At 37.2% G+C, this 13,950-nt stretch overlaps 1 protein-coding gene across 3 annotated transcripts in view; it reads right to left on the reverse strand.

Annotated features, from left to right (window-relative positions):
• Positions 1 to 13,950, reverse strand: part of FRMPD4 (FERM and PDZ domain containing 4) — a 298,756-nt gene that overhangs the window by 56,559 nt on the left and 228,247 nt on the right. For all 3 annotated transcript variants that reach the window (XM_052664668.1, XM_052664667.1, XM_052664669.1), the window contains exon 4: positions 12,790 to 12,892. In XM_052664668.1, the coding sequence (XP_052520628.1) occupies positions 12,790 to 12,892 (103 nt within the window). The remainder of the gene's footprint in view (positions 1 to 12,789; positions 12,893 to 13,950) is intronic.

Consider the following 13,950-nt stretch of genomic DNA (forward strand, 5'->3'; position numbering starts at 1 on the left):
GTGGAAACAGTGATGTGAAAGACAAGGCATGCTCTGGATGACATGCAGATTTTTACAAGTACAACATGCAGGCTCCTGTTCATTGCTGGCTAAAACGCATAGCTAACAGTGGTTGCTATGTTGAAAAATTGTTCTGTGTAGGGATTTGTAAAGAATTTGCTCTATTAAATAGCATTATTATGCTGTTTGTATCTGTTGCAATTTCCATGGAAATATGTGGGAGGCATTACTTTCAAATCAACCTACGTAGAATCTTCTTTTTCTCTCTTTCTTGTTGAAAAAGAATGTGTTGAATTTTCCTCTACTCTCACATGCCAATATGTAGTATATTTCATTCCTTAATTCATAGTAATTTATATGAAATACTGATGAACTCAAGCCTTCAGGACACTGAAACATGATTATAATTGGTGTAGAACACTAAGAAATTGTTTCAATGCTTTCAAAGGAGAAAAATGCTATCTTTACTAACATATTCATTCTAATATTTAATTAAAGGCTTTGAACACAAACAGAATTTCTGATAAAATGCAGAACAATGGGGTATTTTTAGTTGCAAAACTATAGTTTCCTTGTAAAACTGAGCAGTACTGAGAATGACATGAGATAAAGAAGTAAGAAGAAACTGGATTGCAAACTAAGTTAATTAGGAGTTTTAAACTTTTTTTTGCTATCCTCCATAATTAAGAGATGCTGCTACTACTCTCAGTAAACTTTTAGGCAGATGATGCATCTTTATGTCACAAGCACACTGTAATGATGCTCAGAAAAGCAGACTGAGCCGAAATACAATATAAAAGAATGCATATCTCAGTGCAATGATTAAACTTCATGACTTCTACAGTTTTTATTTAATACAGATGACCTCAAAGACTTTAAACTGCTATAGCAACCAAGTTTCTTCTCCAGAAGAAGTGTTGTTTTGCCTACTGCTTTCTGAGTAACAGGCCTGTTGAAAAGTCCAAGCATTCATAAAAAAAAAGAGGGCAGATCTATAACATAGGTTGACAAGACCTTTGCTTCTCTTGAAATCTTGTTTGATTCACAAACCAAACAAATTTGGTTTTAACTAAACTTCCAACCAAGCTGACTTATTTTATTTAACAGTAAGGACATTGGATACAGGGATTTTCCCTTGTGCAGTAGATAAAATACATTAAGCTTTGGCCTGCCTGAAGAGAAATAAGATCTAGCAGAAATCACCTGCAGCAAAATGTATGTGATCAATCCTTCCCTATTACTGTTGCTGATTCCGGGAGAAGACTTGGATGTTTAAAGTCAAATAAAAAAATCAGAGAACAGTATATTTGGGGAAAAAAAGCCTAAAAAAGGCTAAAACTGAAGCTAAAATGCTTCTCTTACACTATTTTTCTTGTGTTGCTTGTAATGAATTATAATTGATCACTTCTGATATCAGAAATAAAAAAAAAAGGCAGAAGTAACTGATAAATGCCCTAGAAATCTATCACTAAACTGCCTTTTGAAGCATTTGGTATTTTTTAAAATATTAATTTACTTTTCGCCACTTTTATTTGCTGCTAGCTTTTGTCTTATGTCCTTTGTTTAAAGAGTAATTGTGTTTGTTCTCTGACCTCTCACTATGACCCAGGGTCGTCCCAATCAGTGTCAGTTTTTAAACAAGAAACCTCATGCTGAGGACTAGTAAGACAGGATATATTAAAGTGTTTTCCTTCTCTGTTAACTAAACTTCTGATTGGGAAAATCAGATAAATACAGATACTAATTCTCCAGGTAATTTTGGGAGTCCTTATAGGCTACACTATAGCTAAATTAATATACAATCTAAATATATGTTTTAATTTTTTTAGCTTATGAACCAATTCAAAAGGTCCTGAAACATTTCTATTCCAACTACATTATATTGTGTATTGCTAAGAGAGACTCTGAGTCACATAATTACCCTTTATTTGAGGAGCAGTAAGGAGAGAGGATTTGTGACTTGCTAATGACCATGTTAAGCCTTATGATCTTAATTATCAGTATTTTTTAAAAAACTTCCAATAAAATTTAGAGCTTGTCTACACAAAAATATTCATAAAATTTTCAAGTCAATTGCATTGAGAGCCGGGTCCGCTTTTCTTAGAACACAATTAAGTCTAGACATCTCATACCCTTTGAATCAAAAAGAAATTTGGAACAAGAGAGTTTTATCAGAATAGGATTCATCCATGTTCTTCTCACCTCTACTACTTCTGTCATTTTCCAGCCGCATAGACAATCCATCAGTTACAGCATCAAGCACCATAACTGCCACATGCCTCTGACAGAAAGGAACTGGAGTGTCAGAGCAGGGATGTGAAATGGAAATGTAGAGATAATCACTGTACCTGGATGCTAATGTTAATAGGGATTGCCACCTTCTGTGCACATATAGTCTCAAAAGGTGACAAAAATTCATTTTACTTAGTATATTAAATGTAGTTTGAGACGTAAGCAGGATTATGATGCTAAATACTCTGAGTTAAAAAGCGGGAAAGACAAAGCACTGGCATGCCAAAGATAGATGAAGTTCTTAACATCTTTTGGAACTCCAGAGTCAGCATTTCATTACATAGTTCTTAAAGATTCCACCATTATACCAATGGACTATGAGCTACCACAGCCCCTCCACTCTGCTTACAAAAGAATTTTACCCATTTTTCATTTAGACACTCCCTCAGTCTCCTTCCCACAATAGACAGCGCTACTTCCACTATGGCAATGAAGAAGTGTTCCCTTAACACCAAACCTGAGGTTACAACACCATTCTATGTGCTAGCTCCTCATATTATATCAGCAGCCCCAAAGAGAAGTGCTTAAAACCTCCATTCATTCATTCATTCATTCATTCATTCATTCATTCATTCATTCATTCTTTCTTTTTTTTTTTTTTTCCTTTCTGACTGTATGGTTCAAGATTTTTAAAAGCTATTCATTTTTGTTTTTCTTCCCCATCCACTTTATCTGTGGTATAACAAAGACATAGCAACAACACCAGGAGCTATGCTAGCTTTATTTCCTCCAATTTGACAAACAAATGAAGTTTTGTAAAATGCACAAAAGTCTTCAAACACGGAAACTGCCAGGAGATTCTGCAGAACTAACAGCTAAAGAATAAAGCTATTTCAAATTCTTGAAACCACACAAGATATTGCAAATCGATCATGGTCTTTTCACCCTTCTCTCACAATAGTTTAAACTACCTTTTACATTTCCTTTGAGCACTGGTGCAAATGGAAGGGCATTCCTAGAGCAAGAGATTAAAATCTTTATGCTTTTCCTTGATACGCTTGTAGCAGACACAGCCTTCCAAGGATCAACTTACAAAACCAGCAAAACATCTCATTTGCCTCCCAGTGCTTGCTATCACCACTGCTGTCTTTCTTTCAAAAACAGCATTTGGGTAATTCACAGTAACTACAAGCACAGTGCTTGGTGTCTTCATTTCCCTTTCACTTGTTTAAGGCACATTTCTCTGTCACACTGTAGCTATTCAGGCAACAAATAAAACAGCTAATTTCTAGGGCCCAAATGTCCAGCACTATCTCAGCTAAAAAGGGAATGCTGATGCTGTCACTGTCCACATTTCAGTAAGGAAAACAGATCAGAATACTGAGAATTCTAACAAGGTGATTCCTAGAGCAATGCATGTGTAGCCAAGATCGTGTGCAAATATAAATAGCCAGAATGCAACTTCTACTTGCAGACAAAAACGTTTGGAAATACCCAGTATGTAGGCTCCAAAAAGCATCACAGGCCTTACATCATGCAACTAACATGGTTCCTCAACAGTGTCAATGTTTTCCATTACTGTAGCTTCACTAGATTATATTTATATGCAGTCAATAACAGACTGGCAGGATGAGGGAGTAGTAAACTTCTCAGTGACAGCTGCAACAGTTTACTGGAAGGGCAAAGTGGCTCAGCACATGCAGTGGTGAAGGCACATCTGTTATCTTCATACTTCACAACTGCTGCTTGGTGGCAGCCCATGCTCCTTCTTCAATCCCAGAAACTGTTCAGCACAAACTGAGCAAACTCCTGAAGTTGTCTCTATCTTGTTTTCCTCCTTGTTTTCTGCTCTCTGCTGATTAAACTGTTCTGTGCCACAGTGCTTATCTTGTAGAAGTATAGCTGTCCTGTAGTAATACTCTCCAAGGCAGCCACACAAGCCACATAACATTCAAGTACCAGCAGCAGGATGTAGTGGGCTACCTTGTCCAACAAAATCTTTTACAATTTGGAAATGGCATCCAAAGAGGAGACAGGTAACAGTGTCAGGAAAGAGAAACCCCCTTTCTGTCCCCAGACACAAGACATGAGATTTTCAGGTACCTCCTCCGACCTATCCAACAACAAGTAATCCTCAGATGCACGGAGCTTGCAGCCACACCACAAGGAGGGACATATATAGAGGAAATCCATCATGTGAAAGGGTTAATTCACATAAGATAAAAGCTGGCTACTCATCTATATATTTTCACACGTAAGCAATTACTTTGAAACTTTTGCATCATTGTTTTAAAGCAAATCATAGCTTCAGAGTAAATGCCCCATGCCCTATGCCAGCAAGTAAAGCCTGCTTGTCAGGGCATGGTAGTGATGGCAACATTTGCTGATTCACATCTGAAAAAGGACTCATTTACAGCTACTTGTGCATAGGGCACAGCTGTTCCATATCTCTTCTGTACCTCTGTGTTCTGTTCCCATAAAATAACTTGTTATGGAACAGCTGACCTGAAATTCATCATCACTCCAAAACATAACAAAGTTTGATGATGATGTAACACTTCAAGTAGGTGACACATCAAGCCTTGGAATTTCAAAACGACAATAAACTCGGTAACTGTAGAGGGTATCCAGCTTGGTGAACATAAAAAGAATCTTATAAATTAAGTTCTGAGTGTTCCAAACCTTTGAACTATTGAGCCCAAGCTTGTCTAAATCATACCAGCTAACTTGCTGCTAAGAACACAGGAACGATATGATACTGAATGCTTACACTGATACAAACCATTTAAAAGAAAATATCCATAGTTTGTATTGATTTTAACAGTAACAAGTCATATCTCTCTACAGCTTCTAACTCAGCTTAACTCTTACAGGCCTCCAACGAGGTGGAAAAGCTATTTGAAAACATATTATAGGATAAAAATCTACAGAGAGCAGATTAAATTCTCTAATACATTAGCTCAAGCACCTCACCGTGGCAGCCAAGAAAACAGGCAAAGCAGATGATGCTAAATCTGTGCTATCACAATTAGACTGCAGCAGCTAATTTAAGGTATTTGTTATCTCTGTTATGTTGCAGATACCTCAAAATGTAAAAGATACATATCCAACACCATGCCTTGAGTCTGACAGGAACTGAGTTCTCCTATCCTGCAGCTCAGCTCTAGCTTGGGCCAGCTGTTAGAAGTTCTTAATTAAATGTCTTGTCAGAAAAAATGTCCATTGATTTCACTTGCAAAACTCCTACCAACTACAGAGAATTTGATCCAATACTTTGTCCCTCAGTTCAGCATTATGCATCAAAAAACCAAAACATTAGTCATTCACAGTGTCAAGGCTTGAAGCAAAAATGTGTACAGCCTCTGAATTTATGTACTGAACTGGGAGTATAATGGAGTACCTTCAAATGAAATGTCTGCATGATTGGTTTTTCAGGAAAAGTAGGCTCCAAGATTCTTGACTGCTAAGCAGTATCATAGGTAATAACTTAATATGCTTGATTTTTGCTATATGATATCAATGAAGAAAGAATGTCTTCAATATTAAGTTCACCAAAATTGTTTGATACAATATATGAGGTAGTCTAAGACTGGAGACAGAAACTGCATTTGAGAACTGATCTTTACAGTTGCTGTGAAAAGATGATGATGACAGGCACTGCTACTGAGCTCATTTTTGCGCTCACATTTAACTGTGATTGTACAGAGAAGGCAGACTGGTCCCCTGCTACACTCACAGTCAAATGGCAGCAATAGAATCCTTATCCACTGCCGGATGATGGTGAGGAAGGTCAGTATTGATTAGATTTACTTTGGTACTTAAAATGCAACACAGCCTAAAACCCTGGAGGGTTGCTTCTCTCCAGTCATATTGTAATACAAATTTAAACAGAAATGCCACTGCAGAATTGAAAGAATCCTCCAGATCCCCATGACAAAAAACTTGCCATCATATTATTTGATGTTATCTCATGTCTCTTACATAGAAAATAGAGACAATAGAAAAGAATAGCCCTTAATGAATTTCACCTTTTTTTTGTTACAGCTCTGCAATTAAAGTCTTTTGGTGGAATTCCACAGGAAGCCAAATACTGATCTATTGCTTCTACAGTTTCAAGAAATGAGACTAGTCTGCTGTAATTTAGCAATTAAGTTAGGTTTCTATTCAAAGATGGTTTTCTGTCCTCCTTCTGTAATCAATGAGTAAATAAAGCTTACTGCAACAGGACAGTTGGCTTAAAATGAGGCAAGTATTTCATACAGATCACGCTCTTCCAGTGTCTTTGCACTTGGGATATACAGGCAACCTAGATCATTATTTTAATCAAAGTATGAACAAAGTACCATTACTGTGCCCTATTTGGAGTTTGTTTGACGAGGTAAGCACTGTGTCTGTGTGCCACTCAAACTGTCAGTAAAACATCTTGCTAAATAAAAAGACCCTTTGCTCACGTAGTGGACCTCGTAGACTAATGCACACTTAGTATAATCCAGGGCTATTGAATAAGACATTATAGAAATTATCTATAAGCATATTATAAGGTAAATTACTAGTTGGATATATTTCTTTATGTGTTTTAAAAAAAGCTTTGGGAGGTTATACTGATTCTTAACTACAAAGATGCACATTTAAAATTAACCAAGAAAAGTGAAATAAATGTAACACTTAGCAAATCAGCATAGGAAGTTCTGCACAAATGTGTGCAAGAACTTCTTTACGGTGAGGTGACGGAGCACTGGAACAGGCTGCCCAGGGAGGTGGTGGAGTCTCCTTCTCTGGAGATGTTCAAGACCTGCCTGGATGCCTACCTGTGCGACCTGCTGTAGGGAACCTGCTTTGGCAGGGGGGTTGGACTCGATGATCTCTGGAGGTCTCTTCCAACCCCTACGATTCTGTGATTCTGTGATCAACTGACACAATACATTAAAACACTGTATAGTGTGTCAGATTTACATTGTTAGTTACTTTCAAATACTTCAAAAAATCCTATATTCTGCAATGATTTTAATGGTACCTCAAAGTACTAATTGTTAAGGATGAATAAAAAGCTGTACATCACAGAATCTGTACTGGCAGTAAAATAAAAACAGGATGAGTAGCTTGGGCTACAGTTTTGAACAGTCTGTACTTCAAATGCACCTTCTTTCTTTAGTATTGTGTTCACTTGCTTCTTGCTTTGATTTTAACAACACGTTTAGAAAACTTCAATAACTTTCTGTCTTAAATGGAACTCTTCTAGAATGCAACCACAACTGACTCTCATAAAGGTGACCTCTTTTTGTATGGGAAACCATAAACATGACGTCTAGATTTCTGCTTGAAAATAGCTCAGGAGAGCTCAATATGGTACAAAAGCCATTGAGTATTACCCAGAAATAAAGAGTGCTTATGTATTTGTTCTGCAAACCACACAGAATTCATCTCTCTGCAACCTTAGCTTTCAAAGGATGACTTGAACACTAATTAAATGTTGCCAGTAAAACAGGTCTAAAGGAATTAGATGGATGAAAATGATCTACAGGGGATATTTATAATGAATAACTCTGATAATCCTCAGTCCTGAGACCTCCTAGGATAACAATAATATCCCTTAATTCATTTAAAAAAACACATACATACACAAAAACACAAAAAACCAAACCACCAACAAAATCTTGCACCATATTCCTTCTCTGCAGCCCTGGAGTATGCAGAGGAGGTTTTAAATACAGTTTTAGAGTTAAGAAAGCTCATTTCAGTAAGAAATACTTAGAAATAATTAAACATAATTAAAATATTAACATGCAATAGAGACATAGTGAAAATTTGTGTACTGTGTCCCCCTTATCTTCTTGCATTTTCATGTAGAAAAACTGCTACACAAAACTGATTTCTTTAAAAGACCACTTTTAACCATTTTTTAGGAGTTAAATGTACATAATGAATTTGCACCTGATAAGATAGCTCAAATTGCAGCTGTTTTGCTGAAGATGAACAAAATAATCTGAAAACATGGATGCTAGGAATTTTGTGGATAATTTAGAAATACAGCAGAAGTACTGCTTAGGGACATGCTCTTTGCTAATGAAAAAAAGATTTAACTGACATTTTTCAGATGTTCTTTGTCCTGGTTTCAGCTGGGACAGAATTGATCTTTCTTTCATAGTGTCTGGTATGATGCTGTGTTTTGGCTTTAGGAGAAAAATGATACTGATAACACACTGATGCTTTAGTTACTGCTGAGCAGTGCTGTACAGAGCCAAGGTTGTTTCAGCTTCTGGTACTGTCCTGTGAGTGAAGTGAGGAGGCACTGGGAGGGCACTGGGAGGCTGAGAAAAAAAATGCAGAAAAAAAACTTGAAAAATGGTGGGGAGTTGGTCAGGGAGGCTGCTGCTGCTTGGGGCCTGACTCTGCACTGGTCAGTGGGTGGTGAGCAATTGTTTGCTTCACTTGTTTGGTATATATACAATTATCATTACTGTTCTCTTTTTCTCCTTCCATTTCTACTTTGTTTTCTCTTCTGATTCTCTCCCCCGTCCCACTGAGAGTTGGAGTTTGGGGAGGTGGGGTGAGCAAATGACCGTGGTGCTGGGTTAAACCACAACATTCTCCTTGGTGGAAATTCAGAATCCTGTGTAATTTTTTGATTGAAGATAGAGTGGAGCAAAAATTTCATTTTCCATTTCCTTTTCCCTCATTACACAACTTTTTAAAAGTATATTTCCCAGCAATGTTTTTTTGGAAAACAATTACATATTACATGAGACTAAAAACTCTGTTCATTTTTCAAGGTTCACCTAACAGATAACATTTGTATAGACCTTTATTTAAAAGTTTTGAGTCCAATTAAGCTTGATAAAGCTCTGTGATTATCTAGTTATGAAATCTGTCTTATTTCACATGCAGTTTGTTTGTTTTCTTTGTTTGGTACACTGTGATTCTTATGCCTGTAAATTGAAAGTAGATTATTTTTTCTCTTACTCTCTGCAATCATAAAGTCAAACCATTTCTTATCTTTACAAAAAGCTGTGAGGGAAAGCTGCATGAAAACAGTCATAGAATTTCACATCACAAATATAATACACACCTTACTATACCTAATCAGCAACAGACCATATAATCACAGAAAAATACTGTGTTGGAATATCAATTTTTCACTGACTAGTTACAGTACCGTGAAAGATGTGGCACAACACAAAACTAAAGAAAAGACTTCAATTTGATGCAGCTCTGAAAAGCAGAAGCCTAGTGAGACTGGTTGATCTTTATGAAGAGCCTCCCTCAAGTGCCAGAGTGGTGCAGTCTGATCTGCAGGGAAGTGGGTAGTAAAGGTAAAACATCAGCTTCACCTCATAGGGGATTCCAGGCTAAGGTCCAGCACAAAACAGAAGTGTGCAAGAGATGGAAATGGAGACAGGCTACCTAAGAGAAACAAAAAAGTACTACTTGGCCAGGTAGGAATGGAATTTCCAGTCAGGCTTAGCCTAAGCTCAACTATCACTGAAACCAGTTAAGATGTGAAGATTAAGATGGGCCTATTCTGATACATCAGCAATGAGAGAAAAGCCAAGGGAAAGCTGCTGAGTGGGATGGGAAACCTAAATGAAGACACTAAAAAGGCCGAGGTACTTGATTCTTTCTTTGTTTCAGACTTCAGTAGCGAGCTATGTTTTCAAGACACCCTTATCCCTGTGATTACTGGACAAAGATTGAATTAGGTATTGGCTAGGGAAGAGGAGCACTCACAGGTCCATGGACCTGGGTGGGTAAATCTAGGGCTGCTGAGGGAGCTGGTTTATGCCTTGGAAAAGTTGATGTATAACATCTTTGCAAGTCATATTGATCAAAGAGGAATATCTTGCTTATCTTAAACAAAACAAAAGAAAAAAAAAAAAGAAAAGAGAAAGGGGGCTAGGAAACTCTGGGTCAGTAAAGTTCACTTCAGTCTCAGGAAAAACTTCCACAGAAAATGATGTGGGGTCTTGTTGGACAACGATTAAAACATGAGTCTACAGTGTCCTCAGCCAGTGGAGTGAAGTGCATAGTGCACCGCACAAGCAAAAGCACAGCCAGCAAGCTGAGGGAACTAATTGTTTCTTTACCTTGCAAAGCTGTACATTTATCATTCTTTCCAGTTTTGGATCTCAGATATTCACTGACAAAAAGCTGCTAACAGTTAACGACAACTAGAGACTCTAGTGGAGGGCCTCTAAAATAGCTATAAAACTTAAACACAAGACTTGGAACTGACTAAGGAAAGAGGGTTTAGCCTGAGAAAACTTAGGGAGAAAGCCAAGTCTTCCAATATCTAATAGGTTGCTACAGAGAATGCAGAGCCAGACCCTCCACAGAGACAGGAAGACATGGAACAAGAAGTAAAGGCCACAGTTTGCACCAAGAGAAATTCCAGTTGGATATAAGGAAGGAAATTGTTCATGATGCCACTGGCTAAGCATTGAAACATCTGCTCTCTTTGAAGATAAACTTGACTGGACATGTGCTGAGAAAACATGTCCAACTTTGACACTAACTCTGCTTTGAGCAAGAGATTCTGAACTGACCTTCAGAAATCCCTTCCACCTCAATTTTTGAATGATTTTGTGATTATACTCATTGCCTCCTCTATGCATCTAAAACATACTCATTGCTATCAGCTGGAAAACAAGATTTCAAAATTGCTTCCATCCACATTGAAAGCTGAAAGCAAGTATTGTTTTCAGAGTTTCAGACATATCCTATCCTTATGAAAATATTTTGTTATAGTAGAAGGGATTCATTATTTCACTGGTGTAAAGAAAAGCTTCTGCTATGATATCAGTACATACAGCAACAGTTTCTAATCATTCCAAGTGTTCCACTGGCATGAAAAGAAAGCTCTTCATTTCAAATGCTGTAATATACAACTTCAGTACATTTCATTTTGAGTCTAATCAAAGAATGAGTCTGACAAAATTCCAATGGCAGACAGATTTTGAGAGCTGAGACAGGCTTATAGTTTTAAAAAAGTGTTACCAAAAGATTCCACTGGAATACAACAGCACCTAATTTGTTACCTATAGAGTCAAGGTAGTTAGGAAGGGCTACATTCTTATTCTCATCTGAGACAGAGGAATCAGCCACATAGTAAGCCCTGTTTGTTTCAGCTGTAATCAGTATAGTTTTCCTAGACATTATTACTATATATTGCTGGAAGCATGTAAATGAGATGGAAATCCTAATTCTGATTACAGGGATATCAAAGAATCAAGAAAAGAATGAAGACTTCAATACGAACCCTTTATGAAGACACTGTGCTATAAAAAGTGAACTTCAGATCCATTTGTGAAGCTTATGCCAGTGGTCAAGAGACCACAAGTCACAAATTTAATAGGAGTAAGATTGTTTCTGCAGTTTATGGGGTCTCTTTTTCAGCAAAAAGCAAGTGTCAAAGTTCCCTCCTGACTGTTACATGAGTTTCAGGTTAATACTTTTTTTAAAATCTGGAAATGCATGATATTTTGACCACACTCATCTAATAGAGATAAGCACGTGTGGCTTGCACCTCTATTGCTGTAGTAAAGAGGCTTTCACAATATTTCTGTAGCTTCTTTCCCCAGGAATTGAGCACCTATCTGTGCAAAATGTGATATGTATGGGGAATACAAATGTAAGGGCATTCTCTCAGGTGACAGTGATAACACTGACAGCTACCAGTCCTGAGGAGAGGCACCTGCACAATTAAAACTTGTATATGTTTCAGAAATTAACTGGACTAATTCAGAGTTTGTACCAATGAGAAAAAAGACATAGAAACCAAACACGTCTCCAGTGACCTAGGTCCTGAAAAATGAAGTAAGCAGTTTTGTATTTAATTTTTAGTTTTTGAATTGTTTTTTTCTTTTTAATGCAATATACTAACATTTCTTGTTACTCAAAATACATTTTGTTGGCCACATCACATTGGTTTTCTTCACCCTGAGCATTTTTCAGTTTCTCTTTCCTGTCTTTCTACGGACCATTACAAATATCAACATTTTTCCTTTCCTGAAGTATCCAGTCACACAATTCTCTTGTTTTCTGTCTCATATTTACACAGCCCTGCCTGCTCTCCTCACACGAACTCTTTACCAGCAACCCACCCAAACATGTACCACTTTTGAGCTTCTCTACATACTCCTATCTCCACTCTCAAAATTCCCCCAGTATATTTTCTTTTCTTTTCACATACAACAGACTGTCTCAACTTTCTTCTCGTAAAAAATGCAATAGAGAAACAATGACTGAAGCTGCTTAGCTCCAGGATTTATCGTTTCAATAACTCATACCAAAACAAAATGCTCAGAGAATACTATTCCTCTTTTGATACTCAAGCATTTTGGAACTGTACCAATACCCTATTATATTTTTACAGCTACCCGAAGGACATTTAAAAGGATACTTCATTTCTGTACCGGAGTATCTCACCCTTATTCATTATGACTGAAATAACATTATTTTCTCTTTTTTCCACCATGAGAAGGCAAGACTGCAGTATAATCAAATAAGTGCACAGGAAGTAAGCCAGTGGGTTCATAGTTTAAATGACAGGACATCAACTACCTGACAAGGTCGATGACTCTCTCCCTCGGAGCAGTGCTGACGGGCTCATCATTAATCATTATGATCTGATCCCCCGGTATAAGCTTTCCTTCAGAGGGGCCGCCTGCAGATAAATGAAAAAAAGCAAGGTTAGTAGACTATTCAGAATGCACATGCACACTCTGCAGTTCATATGCTATGAGTCCTTTCCCTTCAACTAATGGCGTGTTCAACACTTTTTCTAACTTTACTTCCTCATGAAGAATGTCTCGAAAGCCACTGACTGAATAATTTCTACTGAAGTTACTCAAGTTAAGTTCCAAAACAATATTTGGGCACCTAAAAATAGGGGCTAGACTTTCTGGAGGAGAAATAGGCCCCATTAGAGTGACCTAATTCGTTCTTCAAGTTGTGATCAGCCACAATTCACAGCTTGCTTATCAATGTTTGTTTGACATTCATATAAGACCACCCCTGTTAAAGGCTCCTTTTCCTATAATTATGTAATCCCCTTTAACTACTGTTAAAATCAGGAACTCATTTTCTCTGGTGTCTATGCATTACTTCTTGTCCCAGCCAAAGTAGCACTGGAGAACACCATATTCCTCTTTTCTGTGACACGTCACTCACCATGTTTGAAAGTCATTTGCACATCTTTCCTCTGAACTTTCCTGTTCTGGGCAAGACAAACCTGCTTCCTTCAGTCCTAAAATAGTATGTTTCTATTCCTCCAGTCTTGGAGTCTCTTTTCCTTTGCATTCCTACTACTTGGTGAACAGAATTTTACATAATGTGTTCAAAAGCACTGGCACTTTCAGTTAGATACAGACATTAAAGATTAGTGTAACTAGGCAATCAGACTATGTGCTTTTGAATTTCAATACTATTTAAATTCATGCTATGTTTTATAAAATGCACATAATATTTTGCTTCCAGCATGATTACATGCCCAAAGGAGAGAATAATATCACAATTCCAAATCAAAAGTTATATCCTGCAGTCTCTTGCCTTTAAGCTCTGCATTCAAGACACATAGAAAACTATCAAAAAAATCACCAGTATGAAGATAAAGTCTTAAAAGAAAATGTTTCAGTATCAGAAACAATTCAATTAGTAATTGTGCTAGTGCTGTTCTTCTCCTCTCTTTGACTTGAAGATTTTACTTTGTTTATACATCCAGTA

The sequence above is a fragment of the Tympanuchus pallidicinctus genome, unplaced genomic scaffold, assembly GCF_026119805.1.
Source record: "Tympanuchus pallidicinctus isolate F22 unplaced genomic scaffold, pur_lepc_1.0 scaffold6, whole genome shotgun sequence".
Lineage (NCBI taxonomy): Eukaryota > Metazoa > Chordata > Aves > Galliformes > Phasianidae > Tympanuchus > Tympanuchus pallidicinctus.